Below are 20,242 nucleotides of genomic sequence, written 5' to 3'. Positions count from 1 at the left end.
CCAGAATAAAAACTCCTTAATGTTCATGTGGAAAATACATACATATTTTGTCCACAGGATTGGGGCATACCTCCAACCAAGTTAGTCAAGATGACATTATTTTACTTGATGTATATTACCATAATTCTCAACACACACACACACACACACACACACACACACACACACACACACGGTTCTACATTATCATTTAAATGCATAAGAAACTAGAGGCTGGGGAGATAGCTCAGTAGAATAAGTGCCTGGCAAGTGCAAAGTCCTGAGTTCAATCCCCAGTACTGGGGAAAAAAAAGAAAAGAAAAGAAACAAAGAAACAAAGAAACAAACAAACAAACTAGAGGAGCACTATCCTTTTTGATCCAAAAAGCACGGGTGGGAAGCAAGGTGGTGTGCTCAAAGTACCCTTAACGGTGTCCTTCCTACTGCTCCTAGATGGCTCTTCCAATCCTTTGTAATGCCAAGAAAGTTAAAATCCCGGCTATTATCTCTACTGCCATGGCTGGTTACATCATCAAGTATATAGGTAGCTGTACTCAGTCGTACATTATTTTCCCAGTGAGGACAAGCTGCATTTCATTTCTTCAGCTGAACAGCACGGGCCTGACCTGAAAAGTTGACTTGTTTTATGCATATGTTCAGTAAATAGTTTACTGGTGCTTTCAGGGATCTTTCTCCACTTCTAGCTTTTCTCGTTCTGCTCCCAACCCACATTTCATATGCTTCCCAATCACCAGATGCTGATTTAAGAGCTCTGAAGTTTCTGGTAAGTCTCATTAATGCATTTTAAAAATAACTGATAGAAACCTCTTACGTGAAAATCACACACTTCACAGTCTTCAAAATACTTTAACACTAAACCCGAATTTATAATTTTATCATCTTTGTCTTCCTAGGGTTATTCCTAAAGTTTCTTGGGATAACTCTAGGAAGGTTAGGCTCATAAAATTATAAATTATAAATTTGGATTTACTGTTAAAGTATATAGAAACAAAGGAGTGCAGTGTTTAGTAGAAAGAACAGAGACTCTGAAGTCAGAAACCAGGATCTATGTTCAAATCCTTAGAAAATAATCTGCTTTGGTTATGGGTTATTATGAAGTATAAGATTAAGTTTGGGGATATGTTTCAGTACTGTCTGACATTACTTAGGAAATAAAAAAATTTTAATTTGTACTCTGCCCTCTAATCTTTTGAGCCTCAGTTTCCATATATGTAAAACAAGGACAATTACTATAAATTCCAGGAGGAAGGAACAGTTGGTGAAGTTTACTGAGATAATGTATCAGTGCATCTTTAGGACCTTGCATAAGCTTGGTAAATGTAAATTTCCTTTTTTATTAAGATAATGCTTCTTAAACATTCTTCTAAACAACATTAAAAAAAGTGATTAGTAGTCAGGCATCATGGTGTATGTCTACAATCGCAACACTCTGGAGGCTGAGGCAGGAACATCACCAAAACATTTTGAGGCCAACCTGAATTGCATAAACTTTGTCTCAAAAAGAAAAAAAAAAAAAAAAAAGATTAATAGCTAAGCATGGAGGTGCATGCTGTAATCCCAGAACTCTGAGGAGGATCATAAACTCAAGCCCAGCCTAGGCAATTTAGCAAGTCATACTCTATATCAAAGTGAAAAAAAAAGGGCCAGGGAGATAGCTCAGTGGAATAAGTGCTTGCCTGGCAAGCACAGGGGCCTGAGTTCAATCCCCGGTTCTGAAAAAAAAAAAAAAAAAAAAAAAGTGGAACAAAAAATTGAAAAGGGCCGGAGATGAAGATAGTGTGTAGGTCCTGGGGTCAGTTCAGTTCCACAGATAAATAAATTTAAAAAATGATTTGACCAAAAACTAAATAAGAGATAAACCAAAGGTTAAACATCTTGTTATGGCCTAGCCTGGTGACATGCATTCTTTTTTAGGATGAATACCGTGATTACTGACCATATATGTGTGAGTGAAGATAGTATTAAGGGGTGCTTCCCTATTTCTTAAGGGTAAATACTCTATGTCCTTACTGATCTGAATGAAGTTATCATAGGAAAAAGAGGAGGAATTGTCTTGTCTAATGAAACTTTCATTACCACTTGGATTCTGTGCTAAAAGAGAACTGTACAAACATTTTTTAAATTTTGTAAATTACTGTTTGTACTTGCTAGTGGGGGAAAAGTGAACCAGAAAATTATCTAACATGGCTATCATGATCTAAAGTTAGTTTCAACATCAGTGGTTAGGGAAAGTAACACTGGAAGAACAAGATTATCCAGAACAACATGAAAGGGATTCAGGTGAAACAAGAGACAAATTTGAGCTCCAGGACAAATACTGGAGGAAAGCATATTTCATTTCCAAATAAACAATATTTTTACCCATTTGAGCTATGACATATGAAAGGTACTCCTTCAGAAGGTTAAAATATCTGTCTGTGGAAGAGTTTAGGTGCAGGCATATAAGCGTTTAAAAGGGATGCCATGAAGGTGAGTCCTTAATTTATCGGAGGATGAATTTATGATTCTAGGATACCACATTTTACCCTTCAGACAGCTCATATTTAATATTAAAGTAACTGAATCTTAACCACAGGAACTTCTAGATCAGAGAGAATACAAGTCTTCATGCACTGGAAAGATGCTAAACTCATGTTGCTGGATGCATATTTTCCAAATTCTTTTTTTTTCACTTGAAAGCTTAAACTTATCCTTGGAAGCAGGCATTTATAGGCTGCCTTTTTTGAAGAGACCAGATTATTTAATTTTGGAGAAAGTATCTTCTGAATATCCAAGTCAGTTATTCTTTCAAGACAATGTTCCAAGCCAGGTGTGGTGGCTCAAGAATGTAATCCTAGCACGCTGGGCAGCTGAGGCAGGACAAAAAGTTTGAGCCCCAGACTGGGAAATTTAGTAACTTATCAATACCTTGTCTCAAAATAAAAATCTGGGATGTAGCTCAATGTGAAGGCTCTAGGTTCAATCCTCAGTATGAAGGGGAGGGGAGAGAAGATAATGTTTGCTGAAAGAAGAGGCTAGTTTAGCTGGAAGTGCATAAGAAACACAACAAGAATCACAACAATCACATAAATGCTTTTTCCTAAACAACATCATTGTTGGGTATTTCAAAGACAGAGAAACTGAACTTGGAGAGATTAAGACTTGCTAGAGGCCATACAGCTTATGTTAAGATTTGAACCTACATTTTTCAGTCTCCAAAGTCTGTGTTCTTTCCATTATGTTACCCTAAAGCTGATAAATCTGGTAGTATATCTCCAAGTAAAAGAAAGAAGATAAAGAACTATCCATGCCTCATTAAAATAGTGAAGGATATTAGGACTCTGCCGTCTTCTAGGTTGCTCTAAATAGTTCTTAGCAGTCTTTGCTGCCCAAGGAACTTTTTATCAGATGTATCTTCTCTGTAGCAACAAAAAAGCATATAGGACTGGTAACAGATTCATAAAATGTAAGACAGGCCAGCTTGTGTATTTGTGTCCATATGACAAGAACATGGACAGTGGAGAAGAAAAAAAGAACAGGAGGACCCAGTCAGTTGACAGCTTCCTGGACTTCAACTTTATTTTCATTCACAGCAGTCTCCCACTGGCCTTGGCAGAGTTATTTAGAGGATGTGTTCTTTATTAGCTTTGCTCAGCTTGGCTGGGTTTAGCTGTGTATTGCCAGTTGGGCTAATGCCAAGGCTGCAACTCTACTCTTCTACATTCTAGCTGCTTAATAAAGCTCAGATTACCTCCCCTTCTTCTATCTAACATCTGTGGTGATCCAAATCCCGCACTTTCCTTCCCTCTTGATTCCCCAACTCTACAGGCTATGGAGAAAACTTATCTAACTATAAAGTCACAGTACTTTATTTTTCCTGGCACTTCAAGGCTGATGAATCTGTATGGAGTGAAGAAAACAAAAAGGTAACTAAAATCATTCACGATGGGGTTACAAGACAACTTCAAAAGCCTTATGTTACTGAAACTCAAAGGCAGGGCAGGTCCAGTTGTCTAAAGCAGTAAGTAAGAGAAGCAATCCAGCATGTAGAAGGCTATATCTCTTATCAGAAGATGGTGCATTCATTTATCTGGTGAAACCCAGGCCGCTCAGACAGGTGACTTCTAAAAAGTGTGAGGTAACTTCTGCAAGGCACCTATACAGCCAGATGAACACATTCTACCTTTCCTTAGCACAAGATGGTAAACTTCAAAAGCTTACAATCAAGCTCTGCTCTTTCTGTCATATCCTCATAAATTCCTCTGTGCCTTTGCTTTGTTTAGGAGTCAAGTCAAGTTTCTCTTGTCTTCTTGATGTACATGAATGTTTCTGTTTTGATTTTCTTTTAGTCAGTCATTATTGAGACTCAAGATTTTTCATTTCTGGTTAAAACAAACCCTCAAAATCATCTTAGTAATTAATGGAAACATTTAGTAACAGATCACACTACTGGTTTCAATATGATTTTTCCCCAAACCGCACTTATTTAAAATAGGGAATTTTACAATGTGATAGAAATCGATGCTGTCATACAATAGGTGTTACAATAAAAGGTTGCTAAATAAACACACAGGTTCTACGTATTTCCAACAAAACAGCAGGTGTGGTCAAATTCACGAAGTGCCTAAGTGACATCTCATTATTTCCAGAAATTTCAAAAATGCCAATTGTTTTAATATATATACTCAAATTCACTACCATTCTCAGGCATGTGGAGTTGGTAAAGGAGTAGAGAGAATGGGCAGAACCAAGGGGCAGCTTAAGATAACTGAAAGAGGGGCACAGGACAAGTTTCTTAGCACATATAATTAAAATTAGTGGGACAGCCTAGGTTCTCTGCTTCATAAAATAGTGCTATTCATCTCACTTTTCCATATTCCTATTTGTGTACCATAAGCATGCCACCAAGAGAAGACCAATACAGTAGTACTGGCCTACTGCACAAATGTCATCTTGAAAACATATTTTTCTGGAAAAAACCAGAATACTTCTGTGGTTCTATGTACAGTTTCATTTTTCTTGAAGGTACCTGGGCATCTTAATTTTGATATAACTACTATATAGTAGGCATCTAGTATGCATTACCTGACACTATGCATCTGCACATCCAGTTTTCATTTCCATCCTCAGTCAACCTGGTAGCTAGACATTCTCTGTAACCTCTACTCAGCCCTGTACTGCAAACATGGGCTACTCTATAGCTGTTGGAGAATGGGTAAACAAAGGCCATAGTTACCAGATGTCATTAGATTACAAGGCGAAAGCTGGAATAAAGATAGACTCTGTGTGTGTGTGTGTGTGTGTGTGTGTGTGTGTGTGTGTGTGTTGCTTGCATATGCATATGTGTGTTTGTATGCATGGAAGTAAGAAATGATAATAATACATAAAAGCAAGACCGGAGAGCATATATTTGAGATGGTAAATGGAGAAAATTGCCAGTGGCTGTTCTCATTCAGGACACCAAGAATTTGCTTTACTTATTAATCAACATGCCATATCAATTCTGAGGGCCAGGGAGATGGCTCAGTAGAATAAGTGCTTGCCTGGCAAGCACAAGGGCCTGAGTTCAATCCCTGGTTCTGCCAAAAAAAAAAAAAAAAAAAAAAAGAAAAAAAGAAAAAAAAAAAAAAAGAACATATCATTTCTGGCATGGCTAGTGAACAGTTTCTTAGAAGATGAGAGAGGGATCTTAGCCTCAGAAGCTTTCTAGAGCCCTATCTTCTCATTTGTGATTTACAGAAAAAGAAACTGGGCAGAAAGGCAAGAGGGTGCTCCAGATGTCGAGACATACAAGTTCAGAGACTGAAGCGGGGGTACATGTGGGCTCTGGAGAACAGTCACAGTGTCCTTTGCCATTTTCAATTTTGGCCATGAGGTTTCCCAAATTTAAAAAACAGAACACTAATAGAAATAGTTTTTAATCCATTAAAATTGTAGTACATCTGAGCAACAGTTTCATTTTTGTAAATAAATGAATGTCTAAGTAATAGTTTTAGATGAAGATAAGTAGAAATGGAATCAGAAAACCTATTTGACTCAATAAATATTACTAGGTCAGTGGTAGAGTGCTTGCCTAGCATGTGCAAGGTTCTGGGTTCAAGCATAAAAGCAAACACAAATATTACTGAATACTACACGCTAAGTGCTGGGGATAACTATACCACCTAAAACCCTATGTCCTCATCACTTATAATTTAAAGACCCAGCTACTTCAAACGGCCTCTAAGGGAAGTGGTGCTTTCTTTTCCATCTTTATCTTTTTTTCTGCTCTTCTCCTTATACTTTATAATTTAGCCATTTAAATATCTTTTTTGGTCCTTGATGGTACTTCTTTTTTTTTGTTGCAGACCAGAGATTGAACTCAGGCCTTTGTGCTTGCTAGGGAAGCACTTATTCCACTAAGCCAACTCCCCAGCCCCTTGATAGCACTTCTTTTTCAAATTTTCAAAATTTTGGGCTTCTACTCATGTTTCTACTGGCAGCTAAAATTCTGTTTCTACCTCTCCATTCTGCAGATTTCAGCTTGGAGCTACTTCATCTGGAATCATTCCCTGCAGCCTCCAGTCCCATGTAGGTTAAGCGTTCCTCTGCACCCTGCCCCTCAAAGTCCTAATTCTCTATGGGTCCACACTCTCATAAGCCTGTGAAGTGCAAAGGTCAAATCTCCTCAAATGATCCAATGGTACTTTGTCATGACTCCACAGTTAGAACTTGAGTGACCTCCAAGTGGACCTTAACTCTGTCTTGTCTTCTTTTGACCACAGTTTTTCCCTCTGTGGTCTAGGATTTACAATTTAGCAAACTCTGTTTCTGTGCTAGAATCCAAAAGTGATTATAGAATGGTTATGTAGCTTTATAACAAAAAGAGAAAATCCTTAAAGTATGAAAAAAAATTTTCATAGGAAGAAATATTCTGAAAGTTTGTTTTTAAAATATCAAATTCAAGCTACATCTGGTGGCACCATGTGTAATTCCAGTACTGGAGGCGCTGAGGCAGAAATTTCACACTTTTGAGTGCATCCTGGACAACTTAGTCAGACCCTATCTCTGTGTAAGAAAAAGGGATGAAGACACAGCTCAGGATAAAAGGCCTAGTACCCTAGTATCCCCCAACCTCTGTTGCTCAGATGTACTCTCAAATGTACTGAATTTGAGAGTAAGTCAAATTCTTACTCTCCAGGAAAAGGATAATATTTCTGCACATTAGCCACAGCACTGAGTCAGTTTGAAATTTTTTCTCTATGTAATGAAATCTGTCACAGGTGGAAAAAGTAGACCGAAAGAGTAAAGGAAGTCATGACCATTTTTTCTAACATATATATATCTCTCTACTGGACTCTCATATTTAACCCCTTATCAGTCCAATTATTTAAATACAGGATGACCAAAAATTGTGCATGTTTTGTTATTTTTTGATAACATAACGGAAAATATAAAAGTGACAATTTTATTAAATTTATTTAATGCAAGACTTGACTAACTGAATGACACCTGCCTGAGTGATGCTCAGGATGCAGTACATAAACTACTGCACTAAGTAATGGCAGAGAGAAACTGTAAAGTGGTTAAATTAACATGTAGGGAGCAATCAATACTATGTGAAGTCGTAAGAGATACATTTATAATCCAAAATAGCAGTATCTTAGTTTTTAATAGAAATACAAATGCAAAGCACATTTTACCTTATCTTATCTCACTATTGTAAAAGTGCACAGGATGGTAAGCTACAACTTGAAATGAGCTTGCCCAGCTTGAACTTTCGGCAATGAGACAATGATTACCCAAGGTCTGATTAGCATCACATTCATGCCATGTGGACTGAATTTTTTCTATTGCTTTTTTTAAGTGTAAAAACTAAAGGATGTCCTGGTTCCAATTTTAAGGAAAAAAAAAAACTGGCTTACAAAAAGAAGAGCTTTCTTTATAATCAACTGTCATGAATTAACTGGAAGCTTGATTGCTACCCATCAGTTTAAGAATGAAAAGGGATACTATGGGATTAGCAAAGGGAAAAAGGGAGAGGTGGTAGCTGCTGGAATGCAGGATCCATTCTTCACACTGGCAAAGCAAGGAATGTAGGGGAACAGACCCGTCAGGAATCAAGCAGAAGACAGGCACAGGAATTGTTTGCTAGCTATTCCCACAATTACTAAATTGCATGACATTACAGAAATGGAAATCTCTTCAAACACCCATTCCAGCTTCTCAAGTATGGAATAACTTACTCAAAATAAAAACAAGTCTGTGGCCCTATTGAGACTAGAGCCTAGCTCGGTATTCTGGAATTATATAATAGTGCCTCTTTCCTATTTCTGACCAGGATTTGGAAGCCAAACTGAGGATCTCAAATGAAGTTCAGAAGCCAGTAGAGAATGGAGAAAATATGGGGGTGACATGAATGAAGAAAATATAGCTCAGTTTATGCTGGCCCCGACAGCTGGCTCCGTGTCCAGCTGTGACTTAATGGTCCTGTCCTCCAGACTCAGATATCACCAGAGCCAAGTTACATACTTGTCTGAGCTTCAGTTTTATCACATAAATGTATATGAAATGAAACCAGGTATATAAATGTATCTGAAATGTAACCAAGAAGATAAAATGAAACAATGTGTAAAAGAACATTAAATGAACACTGGTATTCTTTCATACTTAGCACATTCAAAACATTCTCATCTTACTCTGAATTTTTGAACATTTGTACACTAATGAAGGTATTAATGTCAGATGAAATAGTATGATAGAAGAGGACAGACTTACAGAGGACATGTTGTTTTGTGAAATGAATTGTGTAATCACATTCTTTCCACGATGTATCACTTAATCCTAAGCCAGGGCACAGAGATGGCCAAATCTCTGCTATTATGGAAAGCTCCGCTGTAAGACCTACTAAAGTATGAGACTGAGGAGTTATTGCAGAGAACGATGCTGGAATATTGATGGAAAGAGCTTGGTCCTTCAGGTCACCTTCTGTTAAAATCTAATGCCTCCAGAGAGAAACAGAAGAGAAGGAAACAGCAAACCTTTCCAGAAGCATACACCATGCAATGAGTCACACTTATCAGCATAGGGTGCAGTCAGAAAGGAATGCATATCCAACAGTTCCTGAACACAGAGACTCTCAGAACTTCTGGCTTTGTAGAACTGCCTAACTGCTATAGATTTAAAAAAAAAATAGAATTTTCTAGGGCAGAAAGCCAAGGAAAAGAAAAAAAAGGCAACTTAATGAACAAAGTCTAAAGAACCACACCACAGTTTATCCTACTTTAGCTTTAAGTAAACAAAACCAACCCCACTACCAAGATGCCTGTGTTGTTGTGCCTTCCCATAGCTTCCTGCTCTCTGTAGGGCATTCAGAGGGATGCCAATAGATTTTTCATACTGGTCCCAGGGCACATGTTTCTTGCAGCATACAGAAGAAAGGCACTTTTCTATACCAAAAAGTGTGTCTTGCCATCATACTACCCCTAGCTGTCTCCAACTCAGTGCTACTATCTTGTCTGTCTGTCTGTCTGGTACAGGGTCTTGCTACACAGTATGACTCATAGTGATCCTACTGTCTTAGCCTCCCCAATGCTGGGATTACAGGTGCACATCACCTTGCCCAGTTTTGGGGCTGGCACGGTGTGCCCTTGGGTTCTGGGGCCAGCACAGCATGCAGTACTGGGGATGGAACTTGGATCCTTGTGCTTGCCATGAAGGTGCTTAGACCTCTGAACTATCCCCTCAGCCAGTGCTACTATCTTAATCCAAGTCACCCTCATCTCACCTACAACTATCACCAAATAGTCCATTTTCTACAGAGCTGCCCAAGTGATCTTTTAGGTAAATAGCTTTATTGACATATAATTCACATGCCACAAAATTCTCATGTAAAGTTCAGTTTTTTCATATTTTCAGAGTTGTGCAAATATCAACCTCATTTAATTTATTTTATGTATTTAGTACAGGGTCTACAGGGTCTCACTACATAGATCAGACTTGTAGTGACTGTCCTGTTTTCAGCCTCCCAGCGCTGGGAATACAGGCATGCACCACCATGCCCAGTCCCCAGGGGCAGGGCCAGAACAGCATGCCAGGGATTGAATCCTGACTGCTGTGATCTGCCTAAGAAGATGCTTTAGTCCACTAAGCTATCTGGCTGGCCCCTCCATCTAATTTTAGAACATTTCATAATTCCAAAAAGAAACCCCTGTTCATTAGCAGTTACTTGCCATTGATCTTCCTGCCTAGCACCTGGGAACAACTAAGCTATTTCTATCTATATGTAGTTTGCCAGTTCTGAACACTCTCTATAAATGAAATCATACAATGTATGGTCTTTCACTTACCATACTTTTTCTGGGGGGCGGAATCAGGGATTGAACACAGGCCCTTATGCTTGCCAGGGAAGTGCTTATCCCACTGAGCCATCTCCCCAGCCCACTTGCCATAGTTTTATGATATGCCTGTGCTATAGCACCATTAGTAATTCATTCTGTTTTCATTGCTAAGTAGCACTTTATTACATGGCTATGCCACATTTTATTTATCTATTCGTGAGCTCAGGAATAATTTGGGTTGTTTCAACTTTTGGACTATTATGAATAAAGCTGCCAAGAACATTTGTGTTTTTGTGTGGACATATGCGTTTGGTTTCCTTTGATATATACCTATGAATGGAATTGCTGGGTTATGCAGGAACTACATTTAACATTTTGAGTAACTTTCAAACTGTTTAATATTACTGAAGCCTTTTACAACCTCAAAAACAATGTGTGAGAGTTCTGGTTTCTGCAAACTCTCAACAATACTTGTTACCATTCACATTTTGATTATAGACATAGCCAGGGGTAGAAGTACTATCCCACTGTGACTTTTATTTCCATTTTACTAATGATTAACAATGTTGATCATCTTTTCAAGTGTTCGTTGGACACTTGCAGTCTGCTTTCTGCCCTTGAAATCCAAGAAGAGCCTGTCTTATGTCTTAGCACCACAGTACTAGCCCTCCCATGTGCATACTTGGGATTCTCTTTCCTTGGATGATGGTTCCTTCTCATCATTCAGATTTAAATCCCAACTTTTCAAATTTTTCTGAAAAAAATTCTACCTAGGGGGCCTGGCCCTAGCTCAGTTCTTTAAGTGGCTGTTTCCACAAAGCTGTCAGCCTCAGGTTGCTGTAGTTCCATCTCCAGCCAACCCTGCCCTGAAGGCATTCGGAGTAAAAAAAATAAAAAAAAAAAAAAAAAAATAAATTCTACCTAAAGAAATTCCTCCTCCTCTTCCTCAACAAAAAAGAAGTTCCTCCTCTAATAAAAACAATGTGTAATGATTTCATGAATATATATTTATGTCTAAAAATTTCAAGTTGTGTACTTTAAATATATGCCATTTATTTTATGTCAATTATACATCATTAAAGCTACTAAGCAAAAAACTCACCTTATAAAACCGTATTTTCACTATCTTATTAGACTTAATTTCCTTAAGAACAATTCCCTATTTTTCTCTAGAAATTATCAGTCCTAAATGTCTGCCTGCCTGCCACCCTTCCCTTCTTGCCTTCCCTCTCTCTTCTCCTCTCACCTGCCTCCCTCCCCGCCTTCCTCTTGCTTTCTTCTCCTCCTCTTACGCCACCCCTCCAGTTGACCCTTCCCTCCCTCATTCTTCCTCTCTCCCTTGGCATTAGGCATTGAACCTAGGGCCTTTCTTATGCCAAGTACACACTAAGACTGACTATAGCCCCTGAAATGATCTTACTTCTTAAACATTTATTTTTTTTTCTGACTTCACTCGAATAGAAGTACAGTGAGGGCAGGAACACTGTTCTTCTTTGTCACTGTTATATCCTCAGTTTGGCTTGCAATTGGGTGTTCAATAAATATTTGGTTAACTGAATGAATTCAACAGAGCTTTAGAAAAGAAACTCAGACAAGAGTGGTGACCTTCCCCTCCCTCAAATTCAGCAGCATTTTTTAGACTGAAGAGAATAGGATGATGATGATGATGATGATGATGATGATGATGATGATGATGACAACGACGACGATGATGATGATGATTACGACTTTCCTAAGAGCAGTTTTCTCAAAATCCACCCTGGATTATCTTCATTATCATCCTCAAAAGTTTTATTTTTTTTTGTGGAACTGGGGATTGAACTCAGGCCCTTGCGCTTGGCCCCTCTCAAAAGTATCATTTATGGTTTAGTCTATGGCACTATTGTAGTACTTTATGTATACTTTCCCATCTGTTGTGGCTAATTTAGAAAAGCATTATAGTAATAATAATAATATAATAATAAAGTATATTATATAACATTTATAATAAATAGAGCATATAATAATAGCAGCAGTAATATAATAAAAATCATTTTAGTACTTGTTATTTGACAGATGTAAGCATTTTGTCCATCTAATTCATTCATTCCTTAAAATAACTTCATGAAGTATATATTCTTTTACAGATGTGAAATTAGAGATTTAATGAGGTAAATTAACTCCTTGAAGCCACATAGGTAGAAAATCTCAAACTATACCTGTCTTACTTCAAAGCCCAATGATTTTTAATAGAGCTACAGTCTTCTCAATTGTACTAACTATTCCTATAGCTCATTATAGAACTTGCAGGGCCTGAGGAAGACATTTGCCTTGAGATGACACTATTCAGACTTTATTTATTTATTTTTTGTATTTTAGGGAAGGGTCTACAGGGTGTTCAGGGTCTCACCACTAGATCCTCCTGTTTATACCCTCCCAAGAGCTGGGATTACAGGTGCACACCACCACGTCCAGTCTCAATTGCCATTTCAGTGTACCCTGGGTGTAGGGATGGCATGGCAAGCCTGGAATTTGAACCCCGGGCTCCTGCACCTGCTTGTAGGTGCTTTAATGCACTGAGCTATTTGGCCAGCCTTCATTCAGAGTTTAAAATGGATTGGGTCAAAATGAAGACAGGCAAGGAGCTAGTTGCCTGAGAATAAACCAGGATATTTTGACAAGGAATTTTTACTTTATTGCAAATTCTATGTCTGACTTAATCTGACATTTAATAATTAACTGTTAAACTTTGGGTTCTTACCTAAGTTGCTGGCTCTCGTTCTTCCCCTGCCTATTAGGTAAGTGTGTTGGTGAAGACAGGCTGACCACTGAGAGACCTGGATGATCTCCCTCATTACCTCAGCACATGGGCCTTTACCTTTGGTGCCAGGTGGTTGTAGGTTATCTCCAGTCAAGGAACACCAGCCCACAGGAAAGATGTCCCGGGAGTCGAACCGGCACCAGTAGTCAAAGGCTCCTCGCCACCCATCAAAAGTGACAAGCACCTCTGAGCCCCGAACCTCCCCAATAGTGGCTGGGCAAATGAAATGAGGGTTCTTTCTGTCCACTGCTTCTAGCTTCATTCCCATTTTGAAGAAGTTGTGGGAAGGTGATGGTGGCTCCTGGATGAGAAACAGAGATACACAGATCCAGACACAGTGAAGAGGTTGAGTACGCCAACAGACGAGGCTGAACATTTGGATGATTAGACAGTGGCTCCCAAACAAGATTAATATTGGAGAGTTAGTTTTTCTTTTAAGTGGATTTCAAAATATACCAAAGTATTACCTTATTAATCTTAACATTTTGACATCTTTGGTTCAGTTACTTTTTAAGTAAATGGTTACAGATAGAGTCAACCTTCTTTTTGTATCTTCCTCATCCTATTTCCTTCTACCTATCAGAGGAAATGATTATCCGTAACTGCTTCTATACTTTATTATTATACATGTATATATCCACTTGCATGTTTTTAAATTTTATATAAATGGTATTGTGCTATACATATACATGATCATTCTAAAACTTACTATACTTGTTCAACATGCATGACTGTGCCATCAGGTAGCTTGCATTACTGGCAGTAGACATGGTGCAGACATACATGTGCCACTGATGCTTCAAGCTGCCCAGCAGCAAGACACACAAATTATGACCCCCTGCATGAATGTGTTAAGCTGGTCAGGGTAGTGCAAATCTATAATTTCAGTATTTTGGGAAACTGAGTCAGGAGGACTGAAAATTTCAGCTGGGCCACAGTAATGCAGTGCGCTCCCTCCAATCAAAACAAAACAAACCACAAATTTCATCTTTATTTGTAGTCCCAAACAATATAAGAACTCCAGAATATTTTAAATACTCCTAGATTATATAGATGTAGATAATTTAGTTTTATATTATATTAATCACTTTTGTTATTATAATTGCTTGCTTGCTTCCCTTCTTTTGAGACAGTTTTTCTATGCTGTTCAGGCCAGCTCTAAACTCACTATGTAGCTCAGGCTAGCTCTGAACTGGTGGTGATCCTCCAACCTCAGCCTCCTGAGTGCTGGGATTACAGGTGTGTATCACCACAACCAGCTTATATTGTATAGCTTGTGCACATGTTAATAAACTGATTTCTTTACCATTATACAATCAGTTTTAGATATAATAAAAAGATGCTGGGCATGATGCATATCTGCAATCCCAGCACTCAGTAGGCAGAGGGAAGAGAAGTATTGTGAATTTGAGACCGGCCTGGGCTACAAAGTGAGCTCAAGACCAGCCTGAACTGCATAATAAGACCCTGTCTGAAAAAGACAAAAAGGCAAAAATTAAAAAAAAAAGTACAGTATAACAGACCTGTTACTTAAGATTTTAAAATTATTAATCAAATGTTACACATTTAACACTTCAACGTATACCCTATTCTTTTATTCTTTTTTTTTTTTTTTTTTTTTTTTTGTATCAGGGAATGAATTCAAGACCTTACACTTGCCAGGCAGGCGTTTATGCTGCTGAGCTATTTTCTCAGCTTTCTTATTTATTTGTTTAGTGTATTTGGTTGTTACAAGGTCTCACTACACAGCTTGGACATATAGCGATCCTCCTGTTTTCAGCCTCCCCAGCGCTGGGATTACAGGTGTGTACCACTATGCCTGGTCTCCGTGGCCAGCTCAGCCTGCCCTGAAGGCAGGGCTGGCATAACTTGTGGTGCTGGGGATTGAACTGCAGTTCCTGTGCTTGCCTAACATTGCCTAAGCAGGCACTTTAGTCCACTGAGCTATCTTGCCGGCCCTTAATTTTTTAAAATATGGAATATTTCATGAATGTGTGTGCTATCTTTGCAAAGGGACCATGCTCTATATTGTTCCAATTTTAGAATACATGTTGCTGAAGCAAGCTTGCATCATACTTATTGCATCTCACTGTTACCTTACAGTTCAATTACTTCCTTACTAAAACATACTCTTCAGTTGTTCAATCAGTGCCTATGATAGTATTCATTTATACTACCTCAGCATATTTAACAAGTCTGATTTTTACTTACATACTGAAGTAATAGTGTAACTATACAATTCTAGATAGATCACTTTTTAAAAAAAATGTACTTAGTACAGGATCTACAGGGTCTCACTACGTAGATCAGACTTGTAGCGATTCTCCTGTTTTCAGCCTCCCAAGCGGTAGGTTTATAGGTGTGCGCCACCAAGCCCAGTCTCAGTCTCCATCTCAGTGCGCCCTGGGGGGTGGGGCCAGTATGGCGCATGGGTGATCGATCCACAGACCTTGTATCTGCCAAAGCAGGTGCTTTAATGCACTGAGCTATCTGGCTGGCCCTGATGTTTTAAAAAATTTAATATTCACCATCTATTGGGCCTTCTAATACTTCCACTTAATAGTTCTAACTCTTTATTTCTGTACTGCATTTTGGTGAAATCCCTTATATATGTCTCTCACTTAATTTACCAGGCATATATGTTTAATTATTGATTTTTAATTTCAATGGTTTGAAATTTCTAAATATTTAATTTCCACATGTTCAGTCTGGTCTTTGTTCTAATCTGACTGCTAAAAAATAGTGTTTTGTGATTTTTTCTATTTTTTTTTTTTTAGAAAAGCCAAAAACTTTAATTTTCAACATGAGCTACATGGATATGAATACAATGCAGCGTGACCCACTCCAACCCAGGGGCCCTGAAACCCTCCCTCCCTAAAGGTCCAGTGGCTCCTCCTCTTGATTTTCTCATTTTTAATCTTTTAGTCCTTTAGTCATTTTCAAACACTTAATTCATAATCTCCAGCTGGATTTTTTTTTTTTTTTTTTTTTTTTTCAGTACTGGGACTTGAACCAGGGACCGTGCACTTGCCAGGCAGGTGTTTATGCCACTGAGCTATCTCCCTGGACCTCTCTAGCTTATATTTCTATTACCAGAAAGTCCTTGGAAATTACAATGCTGTGTGTTATATCTAAGGAGTTCCCTGTTAGGCAGATATGTTTTGAAAATTTTTGAGAACTTTCGAATTTGAAACTAAATGCTCACCTTCAGAGGCACTTCATTTTGAGGATTTCTGTGACATTAAACCTTCTATAGAGATTTTGGGTTTACCATTTCAGGCACTCAGAGATATCAGCATCCATACACATTTGGAGTTAAGACAACACAAAGAGTATATGTGAACCATTGGCTACAAAGGGGTAGTTGTCTAATCAGAGCAAATGACTCCTTTGCTACTCTTGCCCAGAGCCCAGCTCTTCCTCTTAATGTAATCATCTTTTCATTACAGGGCATACATTTGAGGGGTCTTACTTCATTTTTAATGTGGCATTTTAAGGTTCATTTGCTTGCTTTGCATGGGCTCAAGGCCTCATCTAGTGTCTTACTATGGTTGTAAAAACATGGGATTCTTAGGAAAAAAAGGTTGGCAAAGCCCCTTAAGACAGCTACAGGTTCACAGCTGACACTTGCTTTTCTTTCCTTATGTTTTGTCTGGTAAGAATTTTGTTATTTTTTGGTAAGTTCATCAAAGCACCATAAAGAATATTTGTTGGGGTTCCCCCTTTCCAGTATGTTGGGCTATTTTATAGGGAAAGTTTTAAAGTTATCCTGTACTTTATTTTGGGAAACAGAATACTTTCAGGGTTTAGATTTAATTAGCACCCAGGTGAATCCAATTTGCCTTTAAAATATTAATTAAGTTTATTAGTACATTTTAGGTATATATAATGATACCTAAAATACATTCAGCATAGGGAATTTGATCTGCACATAATATATCTTCATTCTTCCCCACCCTTCCCTACCTTCCCTTTGGTATTTAAAAAAAATCAGTCTTATTTACAATAATTTTCACCCCATTAGAGAATTCAGTATGTCACACTTCAAGTCACACTGCCTCTTTCTTTGTGAAATAAGGAAGAACGAACAGGTTTGAGATATCTGTTCTACCACTTACTAGCCATATTATCTTGAGTAAATCCCTTACTCAAAAGTACATCACCTTAACTATTAAATGAAACTAATAATTCCCAGTCCATAAAGTTAGCTGGGGTTTTAAATGAAATAGTTTATATAAAGTCCCAAATATTTTGTTGGCATTCAGAAAGTAATTTCCTTCCTTTCTCTTTAATATACATTCTACAGAAGTCTCTAAGACTTGTCCCTTTAGGTTTGCACTATATTTTATAGGTCTACTAATAAACATTTCAACTTCTTAACAACCTATCAAGTAAAATGAATTCTACTTATAAGGTGAAAAAAGAATTTTATTATTAGATCAGCTGACTATTGACAGATGGGACCTAAAACCCAAGACTCCTATCTTATTACAGCCTAAATACATTTTTCCAACAATAACTGCTGCTTCATAAGTACTAAAAATTCTACTGAATAAGGTTCTGAGAAGGCATCTTCAAGTCATAAATACAGATACCAGTGACTCAGTAATTAAAAGGAAGTACTTGAATTTAAGCATCTTGGAAGTTGTGATATCTGAGGAACAGTGTACCTTGTGGAAAATCTTGATGGGAGCCATCTCTGCTCCATTTAGCGTCTTCAAAAGGAACATAGGCCAGGAGGAGGCATTCAGCCGAAATCCTGCAGCAAACATAACAGTAGATTTTAAAAGACTGTTTTAAAAGGGCATGGTTTTGTCAAGTTATCTCTTTAGAATTCTGATATTGCAGTCACAACTATGCTGTGATAGTTATAAAGTCATAGGCTGCTAGGAAATAATTTAAAAGTTAAATAAAAAAATGCCTCAATATACAGATGAAAAGGAGGCACGCTGTAGGGAATGTAATTTGTCCAGGGCAAAGCTATAAGTGTTGTGATAAAGTCATAAACGAAGTTTCCTGACTCCAGGATCACTATTATCAATCTGTCTGTCTGACTATCTATATCTATCTATCTATCTATCTATCTATCTATCTATCATCTATCTATCTATCTATCTATCTATCTATCTATCTATCTATCTATAATGCCTAGAATAGTTTCCTTGAGAAAACCAAAATACTTAGAACTGATCTGGAGGAATCTGACCCAGAGCGCAGGCCCAGCATGTAAGACTGCCCCGGGGCTGCCAGATCCTGAATTGACCCAGAGCGCAGGCCCAGTGTGCGAGTGAGACTGCCCAGGGCCTGCCAAATCCTCATTTGACCCAGAGTGCAGGCCCAGAGTGGAACCCTTCAGCAGAACTCCCTGCAAAGAGCATAGAGGCAAGACCCACCCAGCTGATTCAGGAGCAGAACATCTTGCCAGAGTGACACAAAGGGTTCACCTCCAATGGCTGCAGCAGGAAGAAGTGGAGTACAGCAGCCAGACCCCAGTCAGATCCAAGCAACACCCACCTGGAGGAATGTGAACTTCGTAAATCCGGACCTGGTGCTAAGGTAATAACTCTGTCTAAGCTCTACACCAAAGGTCAGAAGGCAGTGGTATACAAAATGACAAAGAGAAGGAACAAAACGCAGTCTCAGGCCCCGAGTCTACCCAGAACAAATGCAGAAGACACTAGCATAGAGGAAAATGGAAATCACACACCTGAAGTCTATGCAATAATAGCGTTGGAAGTAAAGAAACAACTGCAGAAAGTTATAGAAGAAATCAGATCAGAAATGATTTCTGAAGTAAAAAAAGTAATGATAACTATAATCAAAGAAGTACTAAGTGCTTCTAAAGAATACACTGATAAAAAAATAGAGCAGAATATTAAAATGATGGAATCTCTGAATAAGCAACATAGGAAAGAAATAGAATGTATAAATCAGATTCAAAGTGATATACAGGAAATTAAAACCTCAATCACAAGCTGGCAAAACCATTTGAGTTAAAGTGAAAACAGACTTTCAGACCTTAAAGATACTGGGCAGAAGTAATAGCAGAAATCTTCCCAAATATGGGGTAACAATCTGACATTCAGAGAACCGAAGCATATAGAACTCCAAATAACATCAACCCAATTAAAACCACACCAGACATATAATAATCAAGATCCCAGAAATTCAGCACAGGAACAGTATACTAAAAGCCGCTAAAGAAAAGAAACAGATCACATTTAAAGGAAAACCCATCAGAATAATGGTAGATTTCTCTTCACAAAACCATCAAGTCAAGAAGAGCATGGAGCAAAGTACTTCAAGTCTTGCAAGAAAACAAATTCCAACCCAGACTGATATACCCTGCAAAACTCTCTTTCAAGTATAATGGAGAAGTGAGATACTTCCATGACAAAGAACAACTAAAGAATTTCATGATGACAAAGCCAAGCCTACACAGACTACTAAATGACTTCTAGAGAGGGAGCAAAATGGTCACAACTCCATGAATGAGAATGGAAAGAACCCACCAAATAGGGCAAACAATTAAACACAGGAGAATACGAGGTATACAATAAAAGTCTTTCAGTTATTCTTTTGTGTTCAGCAGCAAAATATTTCCATCAGCACACTCTACAAATGGACTTCTCTTCCACCCTATGGGTCATGATTTCATCTGGGTTTACAGGGTGGAGTTCAAGGAAATAGCTGTAGCTCATCCCACAAGTGAAACCTGGCCACCAGTAAATGTCATGGACATTATCCATGGCCACAACACACTAGAACTTTGTGCGATATCCTATCCCCAAACGGTTAGAAGTGCTGGTCATTTACTTGCCATTCCAGTATTTATCTTATGTTTTATTCTTAGTACTTTTTTACTATCATGAAAACTTTTTCATAGTTAAATTGTTTTGAAACATTTAATTTTTAATTAATTAGCATTTAATTTTCTGAATATTGCTTAATCGTAATTTGTTTTAAGATTTATACTATATCTTTGACTTACAATTTACTTAAAAGACATGGTATGATATCTTCTCCTAGTATCAAAAGCTTTAAAAAGTATATTTCCATTTTCTGTTGACTTTATATTACTTATTCCCTGTCTTTTATAAATAACCTGACATAAGATTGGTACTGTTTCATAGAAATCAATGAC

At 38.0% G+C, this 20,242-nt stretch overlaps 1 protein-coding gene and 1 pseudogene across 10 annotated transcripts in view; both read right to left on the bottom strand.

Moving 5' to 3' along the window:
- The window catches only part of Scmh1 (Scm polycomb group protein homolog 1), a 178,450-nt gene that overhangs the window by 73,937 nt on the left and 84,271 nt on the right, over nucleotides 1-20,242 (bottom strand). For all 10 annotated transcript variants that reach the window (XM_023706200.1, XM_023706201.1, XM_023706195.1 and 7 more), the window contains 2 exons: nucleotides 17,769-17,857; nucleotides 13,156-13,399 (listed from right to left, as the gene is read on the bottom strand). In XM_023706200.1, the coding sequence (XP_023561968.1) occupies nucleotides 13,156-13,399; nucleotides 17,769-17,857 (333 nt within the window). The remainder of the gene's footprint in view (nucleotides 1-13,155; nucleotides 13,400-17,768; nucleotides 17,858-20,242) is intronic.
- Nucleotides 15,067-15,161, bottom strand: LOC111813950 (annotated as a pseudogene).

This window comes from Octodon degus, unplaced genomic scaffold (genome assembly GCF_000260255.1).
Source record: "Octodon degus isolate 3935 unplaced genomic scaffold, OctDeg1.0 scaffold00245, whole genome shotgun sequence".
Classification (NCBI taxonomy): domain Eukaryota; kingdom Metazoa; phylum Chordata; class Mammalia; order Rodentia; family Octodontidae; genus Octodon; species Octodon degus.
The sequence above is the reverse complement of the archived record's forward strand: the minus strand, read 5'-3'. Positions and strand labels throughout refer to the sequence as shown.